The 18634-nt window shown below is 38.6% G+C and overlaps 2 protein-coding genes across 2 annotated transcripts in view; one reads left to right on the forward strand and one right to left on the reverse strand.

Annotated features, from left to right (window-relative positions):
• The window catches only part of LOC101864490 (protein LMBR1L), a 29669-nt gene extending 20138 nt beyond the window's left edge, over positions 1-9531 (reverse strand). The window contains exons 1-4 of the mRNA XM_035973093.1: positions 9223-9531; positions 2195-2288; positions 684-714; positions 57-196 (exon numbers count right to left, since the gene is read on the reverse strand). Of these exons, the coding sequence (XP_035828986.1) occupies positions 57-196; positions 684-714; positions 2195-2288; positions 9223-9402 (445 nt within the window). The 5' untranslated portion in view covers positions 9403-9531. The remainder of the gene's footprint in view (positions 1-56; positions 197-683; positions 715-2194; positions 2289-9222) is intronic.
• Positions 9532-9684: 153 nt separating this feature from the next.
• Positions 9685-16316, forward strand: LOC101864032 (GATA zinc finger domain-containing protein 1). Its single transcript, XM_005111060.3, has 4 exons — positions 9685-10257; positions 11783-11845; positions 12256-12436; positions 15389-16316. Exons 1-4 carry the CDS (start codon positions 9922-9924, stop codon positions 15694-15696), a joined length of 888 nt encoding a protein of 295 aa, XP_005111117.1. The 5' UTR covers positions 9685-9921; the 3' UTR covers positions 15697-16316.
• The last annotated feature ends 2318 nt before the right edge of the window (positions 16317-18634 follow it).

An 18634-nucleotide genomic window follows, 5' to 3' on the forward strand; every position in this document is an offset into this window, starting at 1 on the left:
CCCCAAAAAAAAAGAAAAAAAAAAGTGTACAGTGTCACACACTCAGGTGTACTCACCCTGTATTAGTGAGGAGTCCAACCACTTTATGTAATAGCTGTCAGGGTAGAGCAGGACCACCTCGTTACTGACAATAGAGATGGGGAGCAGCAGTGCCGCACCCACTGACACTGACAGCGTGGCAGTGCACATCCACAGTCTGGGGACACACAGTGACAGTCCTAGTGACAATAATGGTTACAACCTATTTATCATTTACATCAAATACTTGTCTAGCGCTCATAACAACCTTTTAATTTCTACTTCATCTCATGTTTGATATCATCTAGTCCAACACCTTTTCAAAACTATGAGTGCAATACCCATTGACTTTCATCTGCCAGGCCAGAGGATTTGTAATGCATGCAACATACATCCAAGATCTCAAAGTTGTTATTCCTCGTCCAAAAGGTATATTATCTTAGCTATCCTGAGATAGGGGGCGAAAAAAAAAAAAGAAGAGGGGACAACCAACGATGCCTGCACATACTCAAATCCGAACTCAGCACTTTGGAATGAGCGACAAGAACCTCAACTCTTGAATGACTTTCCCCTGATTCTTTTGTCTTATCAGCATGATGTCATAAAAATTATAACGAACCCAGTACTTGAGTATGAAACCCAAGACAGACTATCTGTATACTTACGAGAATCTGTACACATTCGCATCCTCTTCACCTATGGACAAAATAAAGTCTCACTTTAAGCCTTGTCATTCACACAAAATGACTTGTGATGCCTAATAAAAACATCTTTACCCTCTCTGAATCATTCTGTGACAAAACATGAAACCAGCAAGCATACCATTTTTCTACATGACTACATGACTTTCACAATGAGAATTTTAACTATATCTAAGAATTGTCTGAATTACGTGAAAGACACAAAGGTGTCCCAGAGGAGAACAATGAAACTAGCTTTGATCAATGAACAAGTAGAGAGGGGATCAAAATCGGTGACCAAGTAATTTGGTACACACCTTAACGCCATTCACACTAAACATCCACTGAAAAAGCATTTGTAAAAAGAAAATAGATATTCTAGGATCCCACAAAGTATAACGTAGTTTACTACACTGTTTCCTACAACACATAATTTCTCAGATTAACATCTCAACAGAATTTATACTCTGAGCAGACCAGCACAACACTCTTACCTTACAATGTCAAAATCAATAACAAAACTTCAACCACTCTTTTCGGTAAATTCAGGCCAAAAGAGCTTTACAAAATTAAAAAGCATTGACTGCACGTTCAAATAAAAACAGGGTAAATATAAGTTTCATTCTAAATAAAGACAAAAGTAAAATAGAAAACTGTAAAATCCAACCAAAGAAGCCAAACTTAAATCATTCATTGCACATTCACATTACAACGGCAGTAACATTCATTTATAAAAAACTGCATTCAAATAATATCATCTTCTTCAAAACCAATCAAAAGTTTTTAAAACAAATTTCCAGACCCCATCACCTCCTTTTCCCCCTCCTCTGGGCTCCTGACTCTTTCTGCAGCCTTTCTACTGCTACTCCTTGGCTCCTTCTTACAGCTGTCTTTCAGCCACACCCCTGATCTTCTGGTAGGAAAGATCTATAACTAGCTTTCTCGGACAAGGGTGAAAAATTTCAGAGGGCCTGTGTGCAAGTTGTGCACGTTAAAGATCCCTTGGTGGTCTAAAATCAATAAGAGTAGGTTTCAGCTGCCACCCGGGCAAAATTCAAAATTTCCTACCTACTGAAAAATGTTAAGGCATCCGGCGCGCTCATATGACCTCATGCAGTTGCGAGCGCCGTAAAACACTTACTTAAAAAAAAATAAATAAATAAAAATTCCAGACTCAAAAAAAGGCTTCAACGACAGTTTCACAAGTCAGACCCAGTGAGAATAAAAATATTGCACAAGGTAGAATTAAAGTTTCACCCTGGAACACACAGTGACCAATGCAATATGAAAAGATGTAGCTGAAAGTAAAGTAGAAAACTAATTTTTAAATTCACGAGTGTCTCTTAAGTGACCTGTCCATAATAAGTCCTGAGCTGGCCATATAGCTGTTGCCAAAAGCTGATGTCTGTCTTAGATCTGGTACTTGACAATTATGCACACAAGATGCATCATATACAATAAGTATAAAAATACACAACAGAAACAGTCTTACATACCTGCATACATATCCTCATTGCTAGCTTGCTTTCGGAACTGAGACAACGTCACATAGGAGATTAAGTACAGAAGTATAAACAGCAGGGACGAAATCTGTGAAAGATTAAAGTTAAAGTGTCACTCTATAGTCTATTTCGTCCAGCAAAATGGGTTTTTAGAAAAAGGCAAACAGGCGTAGCAAGTTGAACAGACTGCACAGTTTGTAAAGCAAAACCTGAAAGACAAAATATTAACATGAAGTGCTGGGATGGGTGGGGTCAACCGTAAACCAGGATTTGGGGTATATATATACTCTCCCTCTCTCTCTCTCTCTCTCTATATATATATATATATATAAAAATATATATACATATATATATATATATATATATATATATATATATATATATATATATATATATATATATATATATATATAATATATATATATATATATATCTCTCTCTGCTCTCTCTCTCTATATATAATACGTATGCACGCATGTCACGATACGGTGGAATCGTGTGCTTTTGTCTGAGAAGGAGGTGGGGGCAATCTGGTGTCAACGAAAAAAAAATAGCTGCCAAATTTTCTTGAATTACAAAGCTTGGGTGCCCTTGGAAACTGCAAATTTACATTTTTTGTACTTTTGATCTATGTTTTTTAGGAAAATCCACAACAATGAGTTTTCAATGGAAGTAAAAGTTGTTGAGACCCCCCCCCCCTTAGCTAGTTACACCCATAACTCCCCTCCCCCCGGCCTGAAAATCTGGTATCCAAGCTTCACCTGAACTGAATCCAAGTTCCTGAGTTCCAGATCTTCTACACTGTCTGAAGATCTAAACTGAAGAAGAACCTTTGAAAACCTTAATTGAGGCCAACCCCCCCCCCCCCCCCCATTAATGATATTTTCAGTTAAACTAGAATACAGTTGTCCTGTTTGATCTATTTCACAATAACACTTAAATTCCCCTCAAATATGAATTTCTACACTCAACACCCCTAGATTCTCTTCCAAACCTCTAAACCTGTTCTCTGTTTTGTAAGTATGTATTACCAGGAAAGACACACTCAACGTTCATTGGGACATCTCAAAACCATTGAAGAGCAATGTCAGCATTTATAGGTACTTCTTGTTATTTTCCTCATTACAATGTATTCCTGTAAAGATCTGTGTTTTGCCTAATTTTATTGATGTGCACAGTTACAACCAGTTTGGTGTTAGTCGACAGACACAGGTGTTGATTGCGTGTTACTTGACTTTGATCTAAGGGACAAATTAAAAAACTTTCTTTAGGTTGACGATATCTGTGTACACAACAATGGCATCTAGATCAGAACAGTAGTGTAGTTGCCTGCAAGAAGGGTAGGAGAATCACAGCAGAGAGAGAGAACAGTGGAACTGTTTCACAATCTAGAAAAAAGAGGCTGATATATGACGATCGCATTACGTAGAACAATACAGCAGAGATGAAAATAGTGAGGAAAGGGATGAAGACTTGAATTTAAAAATGAATAAGATTAAAAATTTTCTGGGTTCATCTGAAATGAAAGTTTTGCTTTCCATTAAGACAAGACATGAACCCAAAATTCCTTTACTTTAACGTCATTGACTAACTATTCCTGTAGGCCTATATCCTGAGTAAGAAAAAGTGATTTACATAAAACCCTGTTGGTGAGTAAAACCTCCTCCGATTCTCTGAAAATGAGCACAGAATTCTGTTTTAAAAGAGCATAGGCCTAACGGTCCTAACCTAAAGGCGAGAGGCCATCCCCCCCCCCCACCCCCCCAAAAAAAGAATATAACATTCAGATTTATAATAAAAACCCCTTCCAGTCTTGTCTATATTTTCATCAACATCACCATGCCACACTTAGTTGACTCCTAATTTAAGGCTAGATCTAGTTAGATCTAATCAGTATACGCTCATGGCCACTGCTAATTATACTAAGTTATTACACTCAGCAGGGTACTTAGATCAACAAGATCATGCATAAGAGAGAAAGATTTCGAAGATGAAACAACAGCATTTCAGTCCTCAGCCTCAGGACAAAAGCAAAGCAGGCAACACTCGGCATCCAGCTACAAGACAGACACAGACTACAGTCACTATGTAGATTAGACGTCACACATCAAGTCAAGATGACTCCAACGGCGAGATGATCAATCAATGACATTATAAGATGGAAGAGGCTAGCCGTACTTAATGACGGCTAGACAGCTGGGCTAGCTGTACTTATTTTTAATATGACGGCTAGACTGACCAAAACAAAAAAAATAGGCCTAATAATACTGAATTGTAAATACATTTTTAGTTTGCAGTACCTAAAGTAATTTGTATTTGAGATGAAACCAGGTGCCTTAAAGACAGAGCATGTATTTTAAACCTGAATAATTACTATTAAATGAGACTTGTTTTCTGGCCTAAGATATAAGTACGGCTAGACGGCTAGGCTAGCAGTACTTTTAAAGGACGGCTAGACAATCAGGCTAGCCATACTTATTATTGATGGCTGAATTGTAAATGAAATGGAAGTGGCTATTCTCACCCGGGGTGAGAATAAAAATATGATCGACCTCTCACCCCGGGTGAGACTTGCCACCGTAGGCTATTCTCACCCGGTGTGAAACAAGACCTGTTTTTCCTAATTTGAGAGTACTTTCTATCAGTGTGGATGATCAAATGGATAAAAGCAAAGAAAAAATTACGTTATAGCACAAAAGTAAGCTAATTTGATTTGTGTACAAAGATGATATGGCTATTTCACTTTTCGAATCGAGCCGAACTACGCGGGTCGCCATTTTGTTTTGCCCGGAAGTTCTCGCAAGATCTACTCCTCCCCTCTTCTCTCTCTCTGTCTCTTTCTGAATACTGTCTATCGGTGTGGACAATCAAATTGACCAAAACAAAATTTTAAAAAGATGTTAAAACACAAAAGTAAATTAATTTGGTCGTCTACAAAGATGCTACGGCTATTTCACTTTTCGAATCGAGCCGAACTGCGCGGGTCGCCATTTTGTTTTGCCCGAAAGTTCTCGCGCAACTCCTCTCTCTCTCTCTCTCTCTCTCCAGTGCCCACATACAAAATTGCACGCTTTTAGTTTTAAGCTAACAGTAGTAATGGAACGTTTGTTCACGGCACAAAATTCTACAATTTTTCTGTTATCACAAAGTAGAATTCTGAGGTTCAGGGTGAACGCAAAATTGGTTGGCCTAGATCTAGGCTATAGTGGTGAACGCACACCGGGTGAGAATAGTCAAAAGGATAGAGGTGGCCAAATGAAATACTTAGTTTGCAATGCCTGAAGTATATTTGTATTTCAGACAAAACGAAAAGGTGCCTTACCGACTTGCATGTATTTTAAACCTGAATAATTACTAGACCTCTCTCTAGATCTACAATCTAGATCTAATGAGACCTGTGTACTCAACAGGTTTGAGTCGATAGGGCCAAACCTAGATCTAAGTACGGCTAGATTGCCAGTTTACGGCTAGCCACTGGCTAGCCACTTCGTTATAATGAAGATTTGAGCGAAACAGTCACAAAAATGGAGTGACAAAAAGAACGCAGTGGCTATTTTTAAGGCTCGGTGAGTCCCAGGCTATTTTTAAGGCAATCCTCAAAAAAGCGACCCTACTCCGCCTCTCATGTACGCGACATGCCTCAATGTATTAGATCTAGGCCTATAGGGGCCGTTAAAAATATAAACTTACACCACAGAGGGGAAAGGGTGTCTTTGGCTTCTGTAAGAAAAGAGTAAGATTGGGTGGGGAGGTTAACCAAATATGACACTTCTGTGAGATGAACGTTTTTCTCATGACTGGGAAGAAAAGGTAAAAGAAAAAGTGGATAAATGCCAGTAACAAGACCCAGATCTGCATGATCACTGCAGATCCCTGTTGTTTTTTGTTTTGTTGGGTTTTTTTTGGAGAGGTGGGGGGGGGGGGGGGTACAAATAATTTTGAAATTATGATGAAAATTCTGGACATGGATATCTAATTTCTTAATGTTTCTTTGTAACTTTGCAACTGTTTTGTTGATGTTTTAATGTCTTGGTGTCTTTTATTTGTGAGGCACTTACCTATTGGATTGACAAGAGTCCCAATGTCTTCCACATATATGCGTTCTTTCTAGTTCATATGGTTTGATTAAATTGTATTAACTGAATATGATATATTTTTTTTACAAGCTGGTAAAAAAAGCCACGTTACGTATAGATCTAGTACAGGTATATCTTTAAAATTATAATGGAAGTTGAAGATCGGAAAAAGTACTAATATTAAATTGGTGTGGGTGGGGGTTGGAGGCAAATGTGAGAAAAGTGGTATTTGGGTTTTGTGCTTTAAAAAAGTCCCCAAAAGTGTGTATAAGATTATATTTGAACAGCCCCATAGGTTTTCCATTTCCTCCTCTTCACCATCATTCTCCTCTTCTTCATCTTCCTTCTCCCTTCCTCCACTACCACCTCTTCCTTCTTCTCCCCACCATCATCATTTACCCTCTCTTTATCATCACCCCCACCATCACATCCTCGTCATTATCATTACCATCATCACTGCCACTGCCAGCATCATCATCTCATTCACCGACATCACTACATGTACCACACCCACAAGAAGAGCGGCCATTTTGGAGTTAACACTTTTCGCCTTTGGAATGCCTTTAAAATGTTCCTCCTTCCTTTGCACTGAGCAGATTTTTGATAGAGGCGTAACATTTTGTTGTTGTTCACAATGATTAATTTATTAATTATTGTGATGCAATTTCAGGGTACAGGAACATATATATATATATATTTTTTACATTCAAATATCAAAATTTTGCTCAGTACGATTGACCATAGCATCTGTATTTACCATTCCACCAATTTTCATGCAATTTTGTTAGAGAGTAAGAAGCCTTCGTTTTTTTAAAATTATTGTTTGTTTTGCATGTTGGTGCTGTTTCCATTCCATGGCAAATTTCATATTTTCGGACTTATCAAAATTTACTTTCTTCATTATTTCTTATGCCTGTATAATTTTTTTTCCCAAATATGAATCAGAAAAAGAATCACCCTTGGGGTGAGCTGTTCCCCGTAAAATGGACAGTAATAATATGAGCACATCAGAAAACAAAACACAAAAACTTAAAAAATGCGATCTATTTTATTATTTGAAAGAATCCCACAAAAACAAGGTCCAAGTAAAGGACATAAAAACATTGAATTGTTTAAGTCCAGAATAAAGTCTATAATTACGATAATACTAATAATAGAGGGCATTTAATTATAATGCCTTACTCTCGGTTTTAACCAGCTCAAAGTATGTTACATTAGTTTAATTTTAGGAAGTGGCTATTCTCACCCGGGGTGAGAATAGAAATACGATCTACCTCTCACCCCGGGTGAGACTTGCCACCGTAGGCTATTCTCACCCGGTGTGAAACAAGACCTGTTTTTCCTCATTTTGACTTTCTATCGGTGTGGATGATCAAATTGATAAAAGCCAAGAAAAAATTACGTTATAGCACAAAAATAAGCTAATTTGATCGTCTTCAAAGATGATGGCTATTTCACTTTTCGAATCAAGCCGAACTACGCGGGTCGCCATTTTATTTTGCCCGGAAGTTCTCGCAAGATCTACTCCCCCCCCCCCCCCCCTCTCTCTCTCTCTTTCTGAATACTGTCTATCGGTGCGGACGATCAAATTGACCAAAACAAAGTTTAAAAATGATGTTAAAACACAAAAGTAAATTAATTTGGTCGTCTACAAAGATGCTACGGCTGTTTAACTCTCCGAATCGAGCCGAACTACGCGGGTCGCCATTTTGTTTTGCCCGGAAGTTCTTGCGCTACTCCTCTCTCTCTCTCTCTTTCTCTCTCTCCACTGCCCACAGACAAAATTGCACGCTTTTAGGCTAACACTAACAGTAGTAATAGAACATTTTATAAGATAGAGATCATAGCTCTAAGACAGAGTGTAGAATTCTGTGGTTCAGGGTGAACGCTTAACTGGTTGGCCGAGGCTATACTATAACGGTGAACGCCTACCGGGTGAGAATAGCCAAAAGACTCGCCTGCGCTATTCTCACCCGGGGTGAGAATAGAGGTGGCCTTAATAATTTAAATCATTTAGTAAAGGAAGAGGCTAGCCGTACTTATTCTTAATATGATGGCTAGACTGACCATTTACAAAAAATAGGCTTACTGAATTGTAAATATACATTTTTAGTGTGCAGTACCTATTTAAGTATTTGTATTTGAGACAAAACCATGTGCCTTAATGACAGTGCATGTATTTTAAACCTCCTGTTTTCTAATGTTAATACAAGTACGGCTAGACTGGCAGTCTAGCCGTACTTAAGTATGGCTAGACTTCTTGTCTAGCCGTACTTAAGTACGGGTAGACAGCCAGGCTAGCCGTACTTAAGGACGGCTAGACTGTCAGGCTAGCCGTACTTAATATTGATGGCTGAATTGTAAATGAATTTTTTAGTTTGCAATGCCTAAAGTATTTGTATTTCAGTCAAAACCAAAAGGTGCCTTACTGACTTGCATGTATTTGAACTTGAATAATTACTAGATCTAGATCTAGATCTAATGAGACCTGTGTACTTAACAGGCTTGAGTCGATTGGGCCAAACCTAGATCTAAGTACGGCTAGCCACTTCGTTTAGTAAAAGATAAAATAACAAATAAGGCCTACTAGGAGGCCTACAAGCCAAGACGGAATTTATAAGACTGAAAAACGTGTTCTACGTCATCAGTTTGTGACCGCCGTAAAAATAGCGCGGGAGGCTATCTTTACCGTGCCGTTACTGCTCGCCGTAAAAATAGCCACTGCCCAAAAAAGAAAGTCTTCCTCTGCTTACCTTTGTCAACATTATTATTTATTGGTAGAGAGTATTTATAAATTTTTCGACAGTTTGGTTGACCGAAAAGAACAGAATCTAGATCTAGAATCTAGATCTAGATCTAAATCTACTGTCTTTTTATAAAAGGTCTATAAATTTATTTATTTTTTAGTGTAAATTGGCCGTGTAAATAACAAGTTTCAGCACTCACAATGTGCTCTCGGACAGCATTATGAAACATCTGTTCTTGTAATGTTACTTCAGGATCATCCATCCTGGGCAGACGCCTGCTCACTGGACTTATGGGCAATAATTTGACGATTTGGAGCTTCTTTTTCTCATGACGGATAAAATAGCGAATTAAAAACAAAAGGGTTTGTATTGTTGTCATTCCGCCATTTAACTTTCTAAATTTAGAGCCAGCTTTAAAGTTGTAAAAACACAATCGATTAAACAAAACAAATATTAGATCTCTATGCTATTAATCTGTTTGAAAGAGTGCGTCTTCTAATATTATCAAAGACCATCCTCACATTTTCAGAACACACTTTTAATGCAATCAGATGAATAATTTTTGAAGAATCAAAAATGTTTATAGATCTAGATATTAATATTGTTCATAAATTTGTCCAGTCCAACAATAATTGATAGTCCATGTTATCCCAGTTATCTTCCCTTGCGTGATGTCCTGATTTCTTAGAGGCCAGCTACTGCTAGATAGGCCTCTTGTAGTCAGTCATCCAAGCTTAGAAGGGCCTAGGCCAAGGCAGAGCAGTAAGTTTGAGATCGTTCCACAGCCGTAGGTTTTCTTGTACATGTTTTGTTTCCAGAATGGTTTCTACAGAACAACTTCTCTCGTAACAGTTATAGAGTCCCTTGTCGTATTTGGGTTGTATTCAGTTCTGCCCAGATGCCGTTTGGTGTGAAGCCAGTGTGTACTTCTTGTAAAATTACATCTTCTCCGATATGGAGAAAAGGTTCGCAAGGAGAAGTTCTTTGCAACTCGTGTGGTTTAAAACAGTTGAATGGCGTGAACCTTAATGCAGCAGCAGCAAAGGACATTGGTGCTGGTGGGAATGGGAATGGAGGCCATAAAAATGGACTTCCTGCATCAGGTGCTGGTGGAAATGGAGGACCCGTTCTTAGGAAAAGCACAAGAATCAAACCAGCTAAAAAGACCATCCAGCCTTCAAACAAGAGCCTTTCAACTAAAGGAAAAGGGAGAAGAATAATCTTCAAGAAAAATGTGAGTAATCAAGAGTAATCTTAGAATTGTAACTGCCATCCAGCAGTGGATTTTGAGAGTTCTTGTGACAAAAAGGTCAAAAGGCATGGCGGCTGGATTGAACTTTGGTGGACCCATCTTGTTTACATGTATTATTGCACACTAGCCATATATATAACAACAGTGGGGGATTTCAGGGGGTTTGCTTCATTGGGACATCCCTCTCTCTTAATCTCCCCCCATAACATACAATAAAAAAAACGAAGTGGCTAGCCGTACTTAAGTATGGCTAGACTGAGAGTCTAGCCGTACTTAAGTACGGCTAGACTGCCAGTCTAGCCGTACTTAGATCTAGGTTTGGCCCTATCGACTCAAGCCTGTTAAGTACAGAGGTCTCAGTAGATCTAGATCTAGTAATTATTCAGGTTCAAATACATGCAAGTCAGTAAGGCACCTTTTGGTTTTGTCTGAAATACAAATACTTTAGGCATTGCAAACTAAAAATTTCATTTACAATTCAGCCATCAATATTAAGTACAGCTAGCCGTCCTTATCTTAGGCCCTATTAACATTAGAAAACAGGAGGTTTAAAATACATGCACTGTCATTAAGGCACCTGGTTTCGTCTTAAATACAAATACTTTAGGTACTGCACACTAAAATTTATATTTACAATTCAGAAGGCCTATTTAAAAAAAAAAAGGTCAGTCTAGTCATCATATTTAGAATAAGTACGGCTAGACTGCCAGTCTAGCCGTCATTAAGTACGGCTAGCCTCTTCCTAAAAGAAAACCCACATAAAATCAAAACAATAACAACATTAGATCTAGAGCGGACCATTGCACAGTGAGGCTCAAAAGTAGTTCCGGCTTCGTTCAGTGTTGGGTTCACCAAAGTTCATTCTAACCGGCATGGCATTAATTTATGGCTTGAGACTTGGGAATAGAGGACAACTTTTAACCCTTTTTGTTTTTAAACCTTGAGCCCCTGAGGCACCGTGCCCCTCTCTGCCTGAGCTACTGACTGAGAGATTCACCTATATTTTGACATACTAAGTTTGAATGCTTATATTTATTCCAAAAACTGGAAAATATAATGATCATTATGACTTGAAACTTTCCATGCACAAGAGTGACCTACCTGTACTTTATCGCCAGAATTCCACCTTTGTATGCCCAGATCAGCCCAGTAGGTGCTGTCTCAATGAAATTCCCATTATAGGCTATGTGATAAAACCAGGGTCTCTCTTACTGGTATACCGGTTGCTGGGCATTTAGACCAATTTTACTCACCACTAGTGTACTCAAATTCAAGGGTTAAAATTTTATTATTTTTTGGGGCTTTTTGTAGGACTGATTTGTCCACCACATGATGCTCTATCCATTCAACATGACTAATATATTACTAGGGATCTCTCAAGATGCTAAAATTCTTTAGATGCAATTTTAGATTAGAATTGAACAAAGAGAATGAAGTTTGGTATTTGAAAATCAGAGTGTATGTTTTGATATAATTATATGATTATGTTTTCATTCACTTTTCTCAGGCCCCGTTGAAGGCACCAGCTGCAGTTGCCACAGTCGTTACTGGTGAAAGCGTATTCCACAAGGTATGAACTTTTACAGTGATGTTTTGTTACATTTTGTGGTGTAAGGGCTGGTTTACAATGGTTCAGCGCATGGAGTTGTTTGAAATTATTGAAGAATGATGAGGCTTCCATGGTGTCTTGTTAATTTTTTGTGTGAGGTAAACTAATTTTTAAGTTTTTTTGTTTTTTTAATGACAAAAAGTACTTCTTCCAAAAATGTTCCCATTTCCATGGTTTAAGTGTTCATCTGTGGTTGTGAACTTGTAGTTTGATTCCTAAGATTTCTTTTTTAGCAGGAGAAACTGGATTTTTTAAATTGTTCTCTTGAACTGAAATACTCATCATTATCACTCACGCTGTACAGAATAAACCTAATATAATTTTGACAAATATGTATCTTGTGTTCAATATGGTATCTTCTTTGTTGTCAGGACCAGTACTACCAAGTAGGGGATGTGGTGTCCCTGGTGGACCATGACGGTGGAGTCTTTTATGCTCAACTTCGTGGCTTCCTCTCGGACCAATACAACGAGAAGAGTGCTGTCATTACCTGGCTGCTCCCTACTGTGAGATCACCTCCAAACAGATTTGACCCCAACACTTACATTCTAGGTCAGTACGGTTTTTTCTTCTTTCTTTGTATATCAGTGGGCCAGTGTCTGTTTAAACATTTGGGTTGTTTAATTGAGATTTGCTTATTTGTGAAGAAAGATAAACTTGCACAATTTACATCACTCAAAGAATATCCAGGGGTTGATTCACAAAGAAATATTTTAAAATATTTCTGATGTTGTTGATGATGTGTATTTTAAAAGGTTGTCTTCACTGGCTAGGCAGGTCAGCGAAGTCACTGATTTTGGGTTAAATGAGCATTTTTTTCCTTTAGCGTTATTCTGCTATATTTGCATGGATATACATAACAACAAAGGTCCATTTTTTTCTTTATTGAGATCTATAGTTTTATGTATTTGAATTGTAAGTTTGTGTGTACTTTTTATTGAAAAACACATCAGTAGGAAACCTGTGTCCTACATCAAAGCCTTGTGGTTCTTGAGAAAGGGGGCATACTATGAATTCGAAACTAAAAAGAAATTCAAATGCATGAGCGTCAAATTGATTATTGATTAAAACTGAACTTCACCTAGAAAATGGGATTTAAACATTCTGAAGTCCAACCATCAACAAAATCCTCCAGCAAATAAACCATAGCAGAAGAAGACAAATAAAGCAAAACAACATCCAACATAATGAAGTGCCCTGCATGACCCACAATAGGCTTTATAAGTTGATTGTGTACACATTTTATGATGTGTCATACCATGAGTGCAGGGGATGGAGGGGGGAAAGCTGGATACACTTTAATGTTGATGGAAATCGAGTCAGTAACTTATCGTGATGTTGGTCAGGCACTTCATCCTCATATTGTCTCCCCATGGGGTAGTCAGACTTGTAACAAGAATAAATGATTAAATAAGAAGTAGGCTCTGGGTGCTAAATCTACCAAAGATCTAGTAATAGGCCTGCATGTAAAGTGCACAGAGCATGCTCTTGGTTCTGTAGAGCATGGAAATGCGCTATTATAAACCCAGTTATTATTTGTGCATTTCAAATTATTCTACGTGAACCTTCATGAGACTAGTTATACTAGAAAAAAGGAAGATGATGGGAAGAAAAAAAAATTATTAGAAAAGAAAGGGCAATAACTAATGTATAAATTGGTAGTTAGTAGCCTATGTTAGTAGTAATTCATAAATTTTATACTATCCTATTGATTATTCATTAGTAGCAGTGTTTGTAAACTTGATACCTGTCTATAACCTGATTCAGCTATCTATAACAGGGATATCACATCGGTCCTTGCAGTCCTGTTGTAGCTGGGGACCACAGTACCTTGTACCAACTCCATGTTACTAGTTTTGATATAAATCACGTTGAAAGCAATGAAGAATGCCAGTCACAAAAATGGTAGTACAAATTTGGGAATTTTGCAGACCTTTTCGCTTGTTTCTCTCTCTACTACTACTCTCTGTATTTCTCTGAAACTCTTTGAGAAAGAAAAATACAATGAAAGACTATATTCAGCTGTTTTAGTTTTAGGGGGGCTGCAAAGAATCAACCTTTAACCTTTAGGTCGAGGTCAACAAGCCATCATCAACATTTACCTCCCATAGTGTATGGTAGTATGTCTATCTGAGTTCTTTGCTATGATTTCAGTGTGGATATTAGTAGTTGTTGTAGTTTTAGTAGTAGTAGTAGTAGCAATGGTAGCTCTTTTCAAAGTTCCACACCTTTTTAATCAAAACTTTAAAAACAAATTTGGGGGGGGGGGGGGGGGGATCTGAAGAAATGGCTTAGATTTGGGGTAAAAATGTGAGAAAATTAGTAAAGGTAACTGTTGGGGTTGGCAAGTCTGTGCTAGACCTATGTAGGTGGTATGTTGTTGTTGCTTTCGATCAGAGAATTATAATATGAGATGGCTTGCTCTTTTAACCGGTCAGTAATATTAGTCTACCCAGTGTAATGTGTTTTAAACTGAACACTGAAGATTTGAAATTTGAGAATTTTGACCTAAGTACATCATGTGTATCAGTAATCAGTTAATGTATTCAAGGCTACTACTTAAAGTAGAATCCTGGATTCTTCAAATAAAAAGTATTCTTCAAGTCATTGAAAAAGATTGAGAAATAACATTTTTTATAGACTAAAATCTAAAAACGTTGACATCTCGATCAGAATCAGCTTTCTCTTGTTCAGAGCGTTTTGTCTTGTAATATTAGTAACTGTGAGAAAAAGGTCAGCAATGCTGGGCTTAGGGTGTAATGTGCTAAAAGGATGCTCGTTCAAGATTTATTTGACAAACATCTCAAACTGTCTTTGCAGTCCCCCCCAGTGCAGAACGCTAGGGGACTACACGCCAGTCCCAGAGTAGATCTAAGCAGCGCTAGGGGACTGTCGCTAGGGGACTGTACAGTCCCCGAGTTTGCAGCGCTAGGGGACTGTAGTACCCTAACAACTTCAAGATGAAAGGAAGTTGCACCCTCAGAGTAACAGGGTTCTTACTCCATGACACATAGTTTTGAGAAAATGAGATTCAGAGATTCACAGTCTTACAGTTACAATGTTTTACACCTTATTTGTTAACTGAAAAAATACAGGTCAAACTGCCTCAAGCGTTTGACTCAGTGTGCAGGGCATCTGTATCAGTCATGTGTGATGAGTAACTCAGATCTTGCCAAAAGTGGAGCTAAAACCCAATCATTCTAAGGATGCGAGATGTCTATTTTCTTTGACTCCTTTACTTTGCTTATAGTATAGTCATAATGTCAGTGGGTGGTTGGCAGGTTCTCTGGTGTGGTTTGCTCCTTCTTTCCTATCAAACATCTATCGTCCTGATCTCTCCTCTTTTTTTTTGGTGTTTATTACTCTCTTGTAACACCTCTAATCTTCGGCACTTATATGACCTTATTGTGTTGCAAGTGCCTTAAAACTCTTACTAAAACTAAACTAGTCATAATGTCATGTGTAATCAAGTGCATTATCCGGTCTGGATTCGATGTCACACAGGTCCGGAAGAAGATCTGCCCAGGAAGATGGAGTACATGGAGTTTGTCTGCCACGCCCCTTCCGACTACTTCAAGGCACGTGACGCACCCTACAAAACCGTAAACCCGGAGCCCAAACTGTGCTATATCTGGACCTCTATAGGGCCTGAAGTTCAAGTGACGCCCTCTATTGACGAAATCTTTGGCATCAGGGACAGTTCCAGCACAGGCCAGGACAGTGGTGGTAGTATGTTACGCAGCAGGACAGAGCGAGGCAGAGAGGGTTCGAGTCTCAGAGACAGGCAGGAGAGAGAGTCCAGTGTTAGGTGACAAAGGACGGAGGCACATTGCAAGATTTTGTTTATGTTGAAGTAAATGGGGACATTTTTACCGCAGATATTGAAATGTGTGAGTGATGGTTGTGTGTGTGTGTGTGTGTGTGTGTGTGTGTGTGTGTGTGTGTGTGTGTGTATGTGTGTGTGTGTGTGAATAGTCTTAAATCTTGTATTATAGAATGGTGGTGTTTTATGATGAATGGATGGAGTGTGTGTGTTTTAAGGGTAGTTGAATTTATTTTTACTTGTTTTTTTTCCAAGATGAAAGTATAGGCTATTTGGAAGCGTGGTTGATCTTTGTGAATGGATACTAAAGAACAGCAAAGCTTTTAGTGATCAAAATGTTTTATATGATCTTTTCCTGGTGTTCATCTTGCTTTTGACGACATTTTGATTTTGAGAGAAAAAAAATTTTCACTGCTGTCAAGAAAAGAAGGAACGTTACAGTATTTCTTTGATCTTGGTATCAGTCTTTGAAGAAGAAAATAATTACAGCTTTTTGTCAGAAAACTTTGGGAAATATAACTTGAGGACACAAACATTATAAGTGTATTAGTAATGTGAAGGGCCCTGAATTGTCCAACTTTGTAAAAATAAAAATCTGAATTTTGAGTGTACTCTTTCATGTTTATAATTTTTTTGTTGCTGTTGTACAATTTGTTGTTCTTTTTGTGGGTTTGGTGTATCAAACAAACCACCATCTTATCCCTTACTGTGCCAGATGAGACATATGTCATTTTCGAGGGTCAGGATATTCTGAAGTTTGGAGAAATTGCCAATATATTGTGGGACAAGTTCAGCTCTAAAATTCAGGTGGTGGGTGGTTTTGGTGCTCTGGTGTGGTTCGCTCCTTCTGTCCCATCGAACATTTATTGTCATCTCTCCCCCTTCTTTTTAGTGTTTGTTACTCTCTTGTACACCTTTAATCTTCGGCATTTATATCATGTCCTAATCGTGCTGCAAGTGTAGTAAAACTTTAAACCCCCAAAAGAACCCCATTGGAGCAGTTTATATTAGTTGATTCAAGTGCGCATGCCTTTGTCTTTAAACTTGTCTCTACAGAAATGAAAAAGACTGCGATGTGTCAGTTTGCAAGGACTGTCATTACACTCCAATTCACAATTTTGTTTGTGGTGAAGTATATCTCACTACTATGTAATTAGGTCATGTCTTAAAGACAGAGAGATGTAGGTGGTTGGCTGGTGCTCTGGTGTGGTTTGCTCCTTCTTTCCTATCGAACATCTATCGTCCTCATCGCCCCTTCTTCTTTTTTATGTTTGTTACTCTCCTGTAATACCTCTAATCTTCTGGTGCTCATATGACCTTATGCAGTTGTGAGCGCCGTAAAACCTCTACTAAAACTAAAGATATTTGGGGGGGGGATCTGAAGAAATGGCTTAGATTTGGGGTAAAAATGTGAGAAAATTAGTAAAGGTAACTGTTGGGGTTGGCAAGTCTGTGCTAGACCTATGTAGGTGGTATGTTGTTGTTGCTTTCGATCAGAGAATTATAATATGAGATGGCTTGCTCTTTTAACCGGTCAGTAATATTAGTCTACCCAGTGTAATGTGTTTTAAACTGAACACTGAAGATTTGAAATTTGAGAATTTTGACCTAAGTACATCATGTGTATCAGTAATCAGTTAATGTATTCAAGGCTACTACTTAAAGTAGAATCCTGGATTCTTCAAATAAAAAGTATTCTTCAAGTCATTGAAAAAGATTGAGAAATAACATTTTTTATAGACTAAAATCTAAAAACGTTGACATCTCGATCAGAATCAGCTTTCTCTTGTTCAGAGCGTTTTGTCTTGTAATATTAGTAACTGTGAGAAAAAGGTCAGCAATGCTGGGCTTAGGGTGTAATGTGCTAAAAGGATGCTCGTTCAAGATTTATTTGACAAACATCTCAAACTGTCTTTGCAGTCCCCCCCAGTGCAGAACGCTAGGGGACTACACGCCAGTCCCAGAGTAGATCTAAGCAGCGCTAGGGGACTGTCGCTAGGGGACTGTACAGTCCCCGAGTTTGCAGCGCTAGGGGACTGTAGTACCCTAACAACTTCAAGATGAAAGGAAGTTGCACCCTCAGAGTAACAGGGTTCTTACTCCATGACACATAGTTTTGAGAAAATGAGATTCAGAGATTCACAGTCTTACAGTTACAATGTTTTACACCTTATTTGTTAACTGAAAAAATACAGGTCAAACTGCCTCAAGCGTTTGACTCAGTGTGCAGGGCATCTGTATCAGTCATGTGTGATGAGTAACTCAGATCTTGCCAAAAGTGGAGCTAAAACCCAATCATTCTAAGGATGCGAGATGTCTATTTTCTTTGACTCCTTTACTTTGCTTATAGTATAGTCATAATGTCAGTGGGTGGTTGGCAGGTTCTCTGGTGTGGTTTGCTCCTTCTTTCCTATCAAACATCTATCGTCCTGATCTCTCCTCTTTTTTTTTGGTGTTTATTACTCTCTTGTAACACCTCTAATCTTCGGCACTTATATGACCTTATTGTGTTGCAAGTGCCTTAAAACTCTTACTAAAACTAAACTAGTCATAATGTCATGTGTAATCAAGTGCATTATCCGGTCTGGATTCGATGTCACACAGGTCCGGAAGAAGATCTGCCCAGGAAGATGGAGTACATGGAGTTTGTCTGCCACGCCCCTTCCGACTACTTCAAGGCACGTGACGCACCCTACAAAACCGTAAACCCGGAGCCCAAACTGTGCTATATCTGGACCTCTATAGGGCCTGAAGTTCAAGTGACGCCCTCTATTGACGAAATCTTTGGCATCAGGGACAGTTCCAGCACAGGCCAGGACAGTGGTGGTAGTATGTTACGCAGCAGGACAGAGCGAGGCAGAGAGGGTTCGAGTCTCAGAGACAGGCAGGAGAGAGAGTCCAGTGTTAGGTGACAAAGGACGGAGGCA

Source organism: Aplysia californica, unplaced genomic scaffold (genome assembly GCF_000002075.1).
Source record: "Aplysia californica isolate F4 #8 unplaced genomic scaffold, AplCal3.0 scaffold00993, whole genome shotgun sequence".
Taxonomy (NCBI): Eukaryota; Metazoa; Mollusca; class Gastropoda; order Aplysiida; family Aplysiidae; genus Aplysia; species Aplysia californica.